This window comes from Penaeus chinensis, chromosome 9 (genome assembly GCF_019202785.1).
Source record: "Penaeus chinensis breed Huanghai No. 1 chromosome 9, ASM1920278v2, whole genome shotgun sequence".
Taxonomy (NCBI): domain Eukaryota; kingdom Metazoa; phylum Arthropoda; class Malacostraca; order Decapoda; family Penaeidae; genus Penaeus; species Penaeus chinensis.
The window spans coordinates 37,868,883-37,881,382 of NC_061827.1; the positions used below are offsets into that span (position 1 = coordinate 37,868,883).

At 43.2% G+C, this 12,500-nt stretch overlaps 2 protein-coding genes across 2 annotated transcripts; both read left to right on the forward strand.

Moving 5' to 3' along the window:
• Positions 1-1,552: 1,552 nt before the first annotated feature.
• On the forward strand, positions 1,553-9,090 carry LOC125028772 (proline-rich protein 36-like). The gene is made up of 9 exons (XM_047618255.1): positions 1,553-1,694; positions 1,969-2,058; positions 5,354-5,529; positions 6,034-6,165; positions 6,519-6,758; positions 7,247-7,453; positions 7,561-7,789; positions 8,009-8,162; positions 9,072-9,090. The coding sequence occupies exons 1-9, from the start codon at positions 1,553-1,555 to the stop codon at positions 9,088-9,090; spliced, it is 1,389 nt and encodes a 462-aa protein (XP_047474211.1).
• Positions 9,091-9,198: 108 nt separating this feature from the next.
• Positions 9,199-12,106, forward strand: LOC125028773 (ETS domain-containing transcription factor ets-5-like). The gene is made up of 4 exons (XM_047618256.1): positions 9,199-9,284; positions 10,818-10,968; positions 11,332-11,412; positions 11,897-12,106. The coding sequence occupies exons 1-4, from the start codon at positions 9,199-9,201 to the stop codon at positions 12,104-12,106; spliced, it is 528 nt and encodes a 175-aa protein (XP_047474212.1).
• The last annotated feature ends 394 nt before the right edge of the window (positions 12,107-12,500 follow it).

Below are 12,500 nucleotides of genomic sequence, written 5' to 3' on the forward strand. Positions count from 1 at the left end.
AGAAGGAGAAAGAGAAAGAGAAGAAGGAGAAGGAGGTTGAGCAAGTTCCAAGCTTCCTCTAAGGAGTGTGAGTCACGGCGGGGAAGTGGCTTCTCGCCCGGGCCTCTGGAGCCGTCTGCACCTTGCGCGTCTTCATCATCTTCGACAAACTGATTTTTGATGTTGTTGCTGTTGCTCTTGTTGTTGTTGTTGTTGTTGTTGTTGTTGCTGTTGCTCTTGTTGTTGTTGTTGTTGTTGTTGTTGTTGTTGCTGTTGCATTTATCAGTTTGGCTGTGGTCTGTTAGTCTCAGCGTGTTAGATCCTTAGTTTATATTCGTGCGCTGGTAATATCCCTCATTTCAATTCTGGATTTTCTTTTTTTTATAAAGTCTATTTTTTATCCCTAAATAATATATCATCCTTACCATCAACACAAATGTGTCAAGTGTTCCATCTTTTTTGAAAGACTTTCGTGCATATGTCCGCCAGTGATTAGGCACCATGACGTCAGCGCAACTGGCCAGGAAGGACCGTCAAGAAAAAAGAAAAGAAAAAAAGAGAGCCTTTTCTCGGTACTGACCATCTCAAAAGACTTCTCTGAAATTTCGGTGTCCCTCTTAGTCTGTTCGTCTTTGGGTGATTTTTAGTATTGGAACCCGAACTGAGGGATTCTCAATGGCGTCCACTACTTCTTTCGTATGAATGTCTACTTTCTTTTAAAATGCAGCTGTTTAGGTATTCCTTAATGTCTATTACAATCGACGTCACATAATTCGAACCAAACTTACAAAGTCCTTAGCTATTCATTAAGTTCAGATGTAATCGACGGCACAGAACTCGAATCGAACTTATAAAGTCTTTTGAATTACGTTTTATCGTATGACTGTTTATTTGTTTAAGTGTTTTCGATACAGTTATTTAGCTATTCATTAAATTCAGATGTAACATACGTCACAAGACTCGTGCCGAACTTATATAGTCCTTAGAATTACGCCTTATTTGAATGTTTTTTTACCTATTTTCCGTTTCTTTAGTACGGTTATATCGCTATTCGTCAAATACTACCGAAAACTCACGCCAAACTAATGAAGTCTTGAATTACGCGTTTCGGTCTGGACTCGAGACCAACCGACATTCCTACGCCTTATGTCACCTCTTCATACACACTCTAAAGACGAGAATAGAAACCACGTCACGTAGGTCACCAGGAGGACGAGGAGAAAAGGCGGAATGCCGAATATCAAGTCTGGATATTGGAGTGTGACCTGTGACCTGTGACTTGTGACTTGTGAGCTGTGTCTTGTGAGCTGTGAGATGTAAACTGTGATCCGTAAGCTATGAGCTGGAGAACCTAAATGAAGTCAACCTCGAGGACAGGAGATCGCTGTAGTAAAAGAGTGTAGGACCCTGAGGAGGAGGAGGAAAAAGAGGAGAAGGAGAAGAAAGAGGAAAAGGAGGAGAATGAGGAGAAGGAGGAGAAAGAGGAGAAGGAGGAGAAGGAGGAGAAGGAGGAGGAAAGTAAAGTGTAGGTTGCCGGGGCGAGAGACAAAGGCCGGCTGCCCCAACTCCGGAAATGCGCATGGAGTGTTCCCACTTCCGCAAGACACCCACGGCACTGCGCTCCCTCGGCCCGATCCTTCGCCTGGCTGCCACGGGGCCGCAAGACGCTCTTCGTCTGGCGCGGGAGAGCGGCTCGAGGGGCCTTCCTCGCATTGGTTGAGTTACACACGCACGCATGAACGCAGAGAGAGAGAGAGAGAGAGAGAGAGAGAGAGAGAGAGAGAGAGAGAGAGAGAGAGAGAGAGAGAGAGAGAGAGAGAGAGAGAGAGAGAGAGAGTTGTGTTGTGTTTATATCCATTTGTACAAAATACACAGATAAATATATATATGTATATATATACATACACACATATGTATGTATGTATGTATATTACGTATACATATATATGTGTATGCATATGTATGCTCAGCATGCCCCAGAATTTTCAGGTGGAAACGGCAGATATGACACTAAGACTGCAATGGTTACATCTTACTTGACAATTTCTTTTGGTGTTGAATCTGGTATAGGATCTGAAAGTTTGTAAAAATCTCGAAATTCTTTAGAATTCTTTGAAATCAGTGTCTCCGATTCTTATTCAGGACTGCAATACGCAATGGAATTCAGAATAAATTATTCCGCTGGATCATGATTACATTTACTTCGATTGAGAAATCGATCACGTTCATTAACTCACAAACAAAACGAGACTAAAATTCCGTGAGACAGGTTCCATCGTTCCGAACAATAGCTGTTTTGGGGAATTTGTACGGTCTTCGTTTTTTTTTGTCTTGCTTACTTTAAAGAACTTGAATTTCGTTCATACACAGACGTTTTTTTTAAGCATATATTCCCCTTTAGTTGTACGTAACTTTTCTCTCCCTCTCTGTCTCTCTCTCTCTGTCTCCCTCCCTCCCTCCCTCTCTCTTTCTCTCTCTCTCTCTCTCTCTCTCTCTCTCTCTCTCTCTCTCTCTCTCTCTCTCTGTCTCCCTCCCTCCCCCCCCCGTCTCTCTCCATTTATGTCCATGAAATAAGAAACAGAAATTCGTACTTTATAGTGTGTTACCAAAGCAAAGTTCGACTGCCTTGTAGAGTGGCAGTGGCTCACTCTAAGAATTTCCTCCTACACAGTGACGCATTTTCCTGTCTCTCTTCGAGCATGTCCACATACCTACATACAGCTGAGACGACTTCTTACGAGAAAGAAGGAAAAGAAATATATGTATGTGTCGCGTAGCCTTTGTCGTTATAATGTCGCATGTCTCCCCATCTTTCGATATCTGTTAAAGTATCCATTTTGTGTAATCATCGAACTCAAATACTTTATTTTCCTTTTGATTTACCCTAAAGAATGAGACGGCATTTAGTTGAGCTTCCCGCCCGGTCTTCTTGTCTTGGTACGAACTATAGGTGGAGCCACGAATCGGCGCTGAGTACATTCCATTCCATTTGCATTCATAATTGCAAATCTTTCATTTCTCGGATACGCATGTTTACACTTATGGGCCGCCACGCCCCTCCCCTCTGCTGCAACGTGCCTCTACCCCGCCGCATAATCTAAAAGGCGGTAATGAACAAAAGACACCGAAGACTACATTTCGCAAGAGTGAGGGGCTTTAGGTGTGGAAGGAGACGAGAGCAAGTGAGTGGGTATGATGTTACCCTGTTATCACGCGACAGTCATCCTGTGTAGGACGTGGCGGCGCTTCTGTCATCACGAACAGGAAAACACTTTTGTCGCCATGTACTACTCACGAAGAAAAATAATCTCTGCTTACAAGATGGAAATAACACAAGTATTCTCGATGATTCACATTAATGGAGAGTCTTCCGTCTAATAGGGTTTTAAATGCCAGGCGGCGTCCTTTGTTTGGTGTGCGTGTGTGTTTGCGTATGTGTATGTTGATGTGTGTGTACGTACATGTGTGTGTGCGTGCGTTTACGACTTAACCTGTACGCAGGAGGTGTCAAGTGGAGCTAAGACACCTCACCAGCTACTGCTCTTGTTGATAGCAGCCGCATGTCGTTCTTGAATAGCCTCAGTATAGACTTCGGTTCCTGAGACTCAGTAAATCGCAGTGAAATCCACACCGAGATTGCAAAATTATAAATATAAATATATGTATGTCTATCCCGAAGGCCTTTTCGCTGCATTGCTTCTTCAGGACACGAAGAAGCGAAAAGGCCTTCGGGATATTCGTGTTTTCTTGTTCTTCCCTTCGTTGTTCTATTTGCAACTTGTTCGACATGAATTACACACACACACACACACACACACACACACACACACACACACACACACACACACATTTATATACATACATGCACACATACATACACAATTATATTCAGATATTTATATTTATATGCAAATGTATATGTGTTACGTGTATGTAGGTATATCCACTGGACATGGGACTGTGACCAAAATAAACCCCACACACACGCACGCATCCTAACTCGACATTTGAGAGACTGAATTAAATTGTCTGATTATAGTTTACGAGAATACTTGACAACAAATTCTGATTGAATAACTGAAAATAAAATAGTTATTTGTTAAGTACTTTAATTAGTGATGTTGTGTAATGTTTATTACGGGATGTTGATAAGATTTCAGGCGAATATGATGCAAGTGAAACTGATAACTGCAGAGAGTGAAGGTGATAGTTTGCCCAAACTCAGGAAAAGAAAAACCTGGCAACTCACCTTAGACTCCAGAGTACTCCGATTCGTCAAGTTTCTTTTGAAAAAAAAAATATATATATAAATGAATACAATAAATGATAAAATAAAGATGAATAAATAAAATATAAGTAAATCAATAGATATTTAATGTGCATTTATCTTTTAAAATACCAATCATAAATAAATATAAGCATTAAGTATCAGCTGATTACAAGTAAAGAGAGATTTTAGCGAATCGGAGTACGCCAGTATCCGGGTGAGTTGCCAGTTTCGCATTTCCTGAGACTGGACGCACTATAAACATGGATGAAAGATTTTGAAACTAAAAGGAAAGAAAGAGAGAGCAGAAATCAGAAAGGAAAAATCTCTGAATAACAAATCTTGAAAAAATATACAGAACCGAGGAATATATCAGTAAAAGAAATATATGTAAAATAATCCATGTAGAACTAGAAATGTTCCAGAACTCTCAGGGAAAAATGACTAGTTAATATGAAATAAGAGTGATAGAAAATGAAATCCTAAAAGATGGATTTTTGGCACAGGAAAACATCTATGCTTCTCTTGGTCAAAACTTTCAGACGTGTTTATAAGACTGCCAGAAGAGGGAGAATTTTGATTTTGTTTTATGTATTTATTTTTCTTTGAGTGTGTAGAAAAATGTGGACTATTTTCAATATCGATGGAGTCCGATGGTATTTTTTTTATTATTTCATGTACGTGAAAGGAAAAGAAAAACCCTTAGGACTTTTTGAGAATAAAATTAGAATAGAATAATAATCAAAAAGAATTAAACTTTGCAAAAAAAAAAAAACGTAATCGAACTATTAAACAAGATGATTTTTAAAAATGCCGAACGGAAGAATGAGTTTCAAGAAAGAGAAAAAGTAAAAAAAAAAATAATAATAATAATAATAAGACCGAGATTTAAGAATTTTTGTAATAGAGTTCGCCAAAACCCTTTAAAAAGAAGAAGAAGAAGAAAAAAAAAAATATTCACACACAAACAAACCCCTCTTTTTATGCACTCCCTTAGAAAAAAAAAAAAAAAAAAAGCAGGAAATATCTTAATACACACGTAACCCCCTCCCCCCTCTCTCTACCCCCCCTTCAGCAGGTGGACGACGCCGACCCCTCCCGTGACAGAGGAGGAGTACCGCGTCCGCTGGGAGGGCCACGGCAACCACCTGGCACAGCACCTGGCACGCCTCGAGCAGGACCCCGCCTCCGCCGACGCCACGCTGGCCACCAAGGGCGCCTCCTTCCCCGCCCACAGGATCGTCCTCGCCGCCGCCAGCTCCTTCTTCCGCTCCGTGCTGCAGGTTGGTGCTGGAGGCGCTGATGCTTTCATTTATTATCATTGTCATTATTATTATTATCATTATCAGTTTATTATTATTATTATTATTATTATTATTATTATTATTATTATTATTATTATTATTATTGTTATTGTTATTGTTATTGTCATTGTTATTGTTACCATTATAATTGTTATTATTAAACACACACACACACATACAAACCTATCCCCTAACTCAGGCAATCCACTCCACATTCTTGAACAAAGCCCTTAGACTCATCAGTACCCTTCCACAACACAGAAATACCTCTGAACAACTTACCTCTCTGCCCCCCCCCCCCCCCTGAAGAACGTACCTCTCTGCCCCCCCCCCTCTCTGCCCTCTCTGCCCCTCCCCTTCGAATAACCTACCTCTCTACCCCTCCCCCCCTGATTAACGCACCCCTCTGCCCCCCTCCCCTTTGAATAACCTACCTCTCTACCCCCGCCCCCCCTGATTAACGCACCCCTCTGCCCCCTGAAGAACGTGCCAGTCGGCCAACATCCGGTCGTGGTTGTTCGCGGCGCACAACCCCGCCACCTCCGCTACATCCTCTCCTTCTGCTACACCGGCTGCGTCGACGTGCCCACGCAGGAGCTCCAGGAGGTGGTGAAGGTGAGATCGAGAGGGCCTGGTGTCCGTCAGGATGTTTTTTTTAAGGAGGAAAGTCCTAGAATAAAGATCGTTTATGTAATATTATGTATATGTACATATGTATATGTATATGTATATATATATTTTTTTATTTCATAGAATAAAAAAAAAAAAAAAATATGTAATATATCGTCCTGGAAGTAATAGAAAGTCTGAAGATAAAGATTATTGATAAGATATATCGTCCAAAAAGTAAAGATATTCGTCGTCCAAGAAAATAAGAGAAAATCCTAGCCTAAAGAGAGATACAGCCACACATATTTACGTCATATCTCTCACATCGTCGCTGATTCCGACCGCGCCCTCTCCCCCAGCTGGCAGAGGACCTGGACATCACCTCCTTGCGCGTGGACTGCTCCTCCGCGCCCTCCTCGCCGGCCGCCTCCCGCCTGCCACCGTCGGCGTCCTACCGATCGCGCTTCTTCCGGTCGGAGCCCAAGAGGTTCACCTTCACGCCCCCGGCCAGCTCGTCCTCGCCCCCGACGCCCACGCAGGTCGAGGGCTCTCCGGGGCCTAAGAGGTCGGCCGCCTCGCCCTCGCTCGCTGAGGAACAGGTATGAGGGTGTTGGAGGACGTCGCTGCGTAGGGCGGCCTTGAGTTTTGGGTCTGTGTTTTGTGTGTTGCGCGGGGTCATGCTTGGTTGAATTTATGGTGTTGTAGAGTATTATCAGAATACTATTTTTCCCTGTGTTAGAGGTTGGAAATGTATGGAATTAGGAATGGCTGAACTGAGATAGTACTGATCAAACAACAAATTGAGGAAACTTACCACATGTGTTCAAATAAATGTACAGAATATGCTCCTGTTATCCATCACGTTTAGTAAACATCCAGTCCAATGCTAATAGAAAACAGATCGTAAAAGACCTGCTAGTGTTCCTCTATTATAATATAATTTATAAGCCCGCAAGCGCCTGTCTATTGCATAATGATTTCAACCATCTTATAAAAACCTCGTCAGTTACTTTTCAATTCTATACGATAAGGAAAGCGAATGGATGAGCATAACGTCCCCTTCTCTCCCCTCGACGCCATCCTGAAGGTGAGCAAGCGCTTCAAGGGCGAGCCTCTGCCGGCCGCGCTCGAGAGCGACCTGGCCTTCCCCTCGCGGTGCACGCCCCCCGCCTCCGCCCCGCCTCAGCCACGCCCCCATGGCAGTCCCTTCTTCTCCGGTGACCCTCCGAGCCCGCCCCGGTCCGCACCGCCCCTGGGGGAAGACCTGGCGCCGAGTGACCTCTCGCTCGACAAGGTGAGTACTTACTTGGTATTGTGTCAGTGAGGGTTGAAGTATGAAGTGAATCAGATACAAAGGCAAACCTTGAGAACCCTGAATAACGCGGTCTGTCCCGTCCTCAGGAGGGCGCCGGCGGAGTGAGCCTGGTGCCGCCCTCGCGTCTCCTGCACCCCACCACCTCGGCCTCGACCTCCAACCCGGCCTCTCCCAAGGGCGACCTCCCGGCGTCGCCCACCCTCCACGACAAGCGGCGCTTCACCTCCTCGCTCTCCAGGTCGTCGCTGCACGAGCCGCTCACGCCCTCCACGCCCTCCACGCCCACCACGCCCAACCTCCCCGCCCTCGGCACGGGTAAGCGCTGCTACTCGCAGGACTCCGCGTGGCAATCCCTGCACAGAAAATACCCAGTGATTCAATACCGAAATTCTCAAAAATAAATAAAAAATAAACACCAATAAAGGAATAACTAAACAGACAAATAAACAAATAAACAAATAAACACACAACCAAACGTAGAAACAAACAACCAAACCGAAAACTTCCCACTGACGCCCGTGTCCTTCCCCGCAGACTCCGCCAGCGGCACTAGCTCGGGCAGAAGCGGCGTGTCCCCCAGCCCCGGCTCGCGTGTCCTGCTGTGGCGGTTCCTCCTCGACCTCCTCCACAACCCGCGCTACTCACCCATCTACATCCGCTGGCTCGACCGCCCCGCCGGCATCTTCAGGTAAGGCCTTCGAGACGCAAATAGATGTCTTCTCATACCCACTTCTTTGAGAGCCTCATTTCCTCATACCCACTCACCTGGCTTTTATACCATCTATATTCTAGTCTTCATTTTATCCTTTATTTTATCAGTCATAGTAATATCTACGTAGACTCATCAGTATACTAGATGCAATATATATATATATATATATATATATATATATATATATATATTAGTGTAGCAATTTAGCAATTTGGTTTCCTCATTTCAAGTGCTTTGTTGGGTATCTCATATTAACTAACGATTTAGCTATTATTCTTCTTTTCATCTAATATTTTGTCTAAATATCAGCTTAATTCAAAAATAGTTCGTCCAGTCTCAGAAAAGTAAAAACTGGCAACTCAGCCTGGAGCACTCTGTTTCGCCAAGTCTTTTTCGAGAGAGAAGCAATGAAGTAGTGGAAAGCAACAACTGAACTGTATATGATTTTAAGAAAGCGCTTGTAAATATGAGCAGTAAGTGTCAGCTGATTAGAATAATAAAAGATAATAAAAATTTTAAAAAATCGGATCGGAGTCCTTCAGGGTATTGGGGTGAGTTGCCAGTTTCTCATTTCCTGAGATAAGACGCACTGCACACCATATCCTTACCATATTTTATCTAATTCATTCATTTTTTTTTTCCACACGCATCTTATCTTTCCTATTCCCATAATTCTTCATCCATCCCCTAATTCCCTATTTTTATCCATCTAAAACAACCTATCTGTTTAGAATCAAACTTTGAAGTGATTAACTTAGATAAGCATGTATACCTCATTATATTTAGATTTGTATTTATTATTTACCATGCATGAGGATGACCACATATAGCATGAGAACCAGTAGCCTCCTATATAGATTGCCCTAAATCATAATCATAACGTAGATCTGCACGGTCACAGTAAGCATCAGCACGATAGTAATAGTAACATGAGGGAAACAGTTAAGGTGTACTGTATGTAATAATCCTTGGTGCGTGGAACATTTCGACTAATACAAGCCACTACAGAATCATGGAGTCTGACATGGTGGCCCAGCTGTGGGGGATGGCCAGGAAGAACAATAACATGAATTACGAGAAGATGTCGAGGGGAATGAGGTAAGTCAAGGAGGGTTTGTGTGAGGGAGCGAGGGAGGGAGGGAAGGGGAGAGAGAGAGAGAGAGAGAGAGAGAGAGAGAGAGAGAGAGAGAGAGAGAGAGAGAGAGAGAGAGAGAGAGAGAGAGAGAGAGAGAAGGAAAGAAAGAAAGAAAGAAAGAAAGAGAAAGAGAGAGAGAGAGAGAGAGAGAGAGAGAGAGAGAGAGAGAGAGAGAGAGAGAGAGAGAGAGAGAGAGAGAGAGAGAGAGAGAGAGGGGAGGGAGACAGACTTAAAGGCAGATATATATCCAGACGGACAGACTTACAGACAGATATATAGCCAGACAGACAGACAAGTTACCTTCTACCTATAAACCATTCTACAAACGCATGACCTGCATGAGCACGATCCTCCTCTCCGCGCCTTGTGCGTATTCCCGCATGGTCGCAGGATTTATTTGGACGAAATAAGTAGATAAAATAACCCCCGTCGGTCTTAGCATGTTTGCACATCGCCACACATTTGATATGCATTTCCTCATCCTATGATAATCAGTCAGACCTCGGACTTCTGGCCACATCCTTCTAAGCGTGTTGTATGTCTTGTTTCATTTGTTATCTCCTCCATTTATCTATTTATTTATGTTTCACCTCTTTGTTATGCCCTTCATTTGTTTTTGTTTTTTTGTTGTTTTCTTTGTTTCGTTGTTATTCCCTTCGTTTATTTTTTTTTGTTTCGTTATTATTATTTTCATTTTTTTTCGTCTCGTTATCCCCTCCGTTCATTTTCTTGTCCCGTTGTTATCCCCTTCGTTTATTCATTCGTCTCGTTGTTTTTCCTTCCCCTTTTCTCGCCCAGTTCTTATTCCCTTCGTTTACTTTTTTTCGTCTCCCTCCAATTATTTTCTTCTCTCGTTCTCGTTCCCTCCATCTTCCTCTCTCTATCGCCACGTCACGTTCATTCACTCCTGTCACGCCCTTGCCCCCCCCCCCCCCCCCTTCCTCGTGACGTTTCTAAGCGTCCATCCTAATTCAACGTAAAACACACACAGAGATAAGCACCGTGGTTTTTCGTCCGTATCAAGACCGGCGTTAATTTTCCTTCACCCAGAAGCGACAGCGGGGGTCGCCAGCTCCCACTAGCAGGAAGACCACAATCGTTTAGATAAAACATCGTATATAACACAGGATACAAGTCGTGTCGGGAAGTGACTAACTGATTTTTTCGGCCTTTTCTTACTTTTTTTCACTGACATGAGCGTTCTTATCGTACGAACTAGGCGATAGATGCGATAGGCGGGAGAGTTTGTAATTATCATTATGTATATATATATATATTTTTTTTTTTTTTTTTTTTGTGTGAAAATGTGATGTCAAGGATGGAGTTATTCCATTATTTTCTCTCTATTTTTATCATCTTTTTATTAGTAGTATTTTCTTGAGGAAGATGGGATCTTAATAAAGCTCAAACAAGACGATTTAGACTGACGGTGCCTTTGCAATCTTTCTCAAACTGCCACGCCTCCAGATAACTAACACGTGCAAATATCCCTACAGGACTTATTACAAGCGCGGGATTTTGTTCCACATTGACGGGACGAAACTGATCTACAAGTTCAACACGAATGAACCTGAAATTCAGCAACGCATGCGGTACTACGACCTCACCCAGACCTCCCAGAGTAACTCCGACTCCACGTCTGAACAGGTAAGGGTTCACGTCGAGGACATGATGAAGCCGCGAGGAAGAGTGGGGCTGGTAAGGCATTGGGAAAACTGAAAACTAAAGTGCGTACTTTACCTCGATTGCTTTGAACTTATTCTAAGAATTGAAGGCAGCTCTTAGAGGGATAAATTGCGTCCCCTGAACAGAGTAATACAGCATGTTCCGAAATGTGAAAATAAATTTAGCTATGTTAGTATAACAAAAAGTCGCCTGAAGCTATAAGTGCCTTTAGTTATTGGCGAATTTCCATTCAAATTTATATATGTGTTTTTTTCATATTAAAACTCCTACTAACTACTGAGATCCTGTTACAGCATTAATCAGCATTAGTATACTTAAAAACAGGCCTTTGAGACCCTAAAAATCCCCACTAGGAGAGCTGTCACCCCCTCCATAACCCCAGTCTCATTAACACGAGACCTCGATGTTTGCCGCCCCCCCCCCCCCCCCCCTTGTGGAACATCTCTCCCTCCTTTCCTTTGAAAGATCCCGGATCCGCCTCGGGTTTATGCCTTAAATACAGAATTTCCCATTTATCCCTAATGTAACTTCATCCTTCCTTTGAGCGTGGAAGAAAAAAATCACACACCTTTGAAGGACATGCGAATAAGTTTTCATGCGGATTCACTTTTTGTTACTCCAAACGAGAGGGAAGCTATGATATTATTACATGACGGTGCCAGTGAAGGAAGTTAGTATTTTTTATGTAAAAAAAACATCTTCGCCAGCCACTTCTACATTATATGTTACGGTTGTTCTATTCCATTACTTGCCTGGCAATAACCCGAGAAATGGATCCGCTAACTATGCAGTTTCACAATTATTCGTGCAAAAAGACCCAGAGTATGCCTTTCGGAATTTTTATATAGAAAACTTAGAAGGCAGTAATTAATGCTATATATCTTCACAGTCGAATTCCAGCCTGTTGTCACCCAGCCTGTCGACGTTCCCGAGCCTGCAGTCCCTTCCAAACCTACCCACCTTACCAGTGGCCGTCACGTCAGCCGCCTCATCCATCGACAACCTCTACAGCCCCTTCCTTCGGGACCAGCTGCACCCCAGCCTTCTCTATGAGCCCTACATGTCCTTATTCAGGGCTTCTCAAAGGGAACTCTTCTAGGGCTGAGATCCTGGCCCTCATCAGCCGAAGTTACCTGATATGATAGTGCTATGGCGTGTCGTCTGGGGAATGCCTGGTACCCTGAAATGCTGGGTCCTCGCGTGGTCAAGACGTGGCGCTCGAGATGAGTTCTGTATGCCACGGAAGGCACTGGGATATACTGTACTGTACTTGAGTAATGCAGAGGGGCACTCGAGGTGGTTGTAATGCAATGTATGATCTCTTTGACTCACCCATAGTGTATGATTTAGTCATTTACTTATACTTACTTGGTATTGTTGTAATGCACTTTTTTTAAGAATAACGAATTTAGATTTAAGAGTCTTTCACTAGATGCATGAATTTTCCTACGTAGGAAAATGTGTACCTGCTCAATAGTTGACATGCTGCTCAT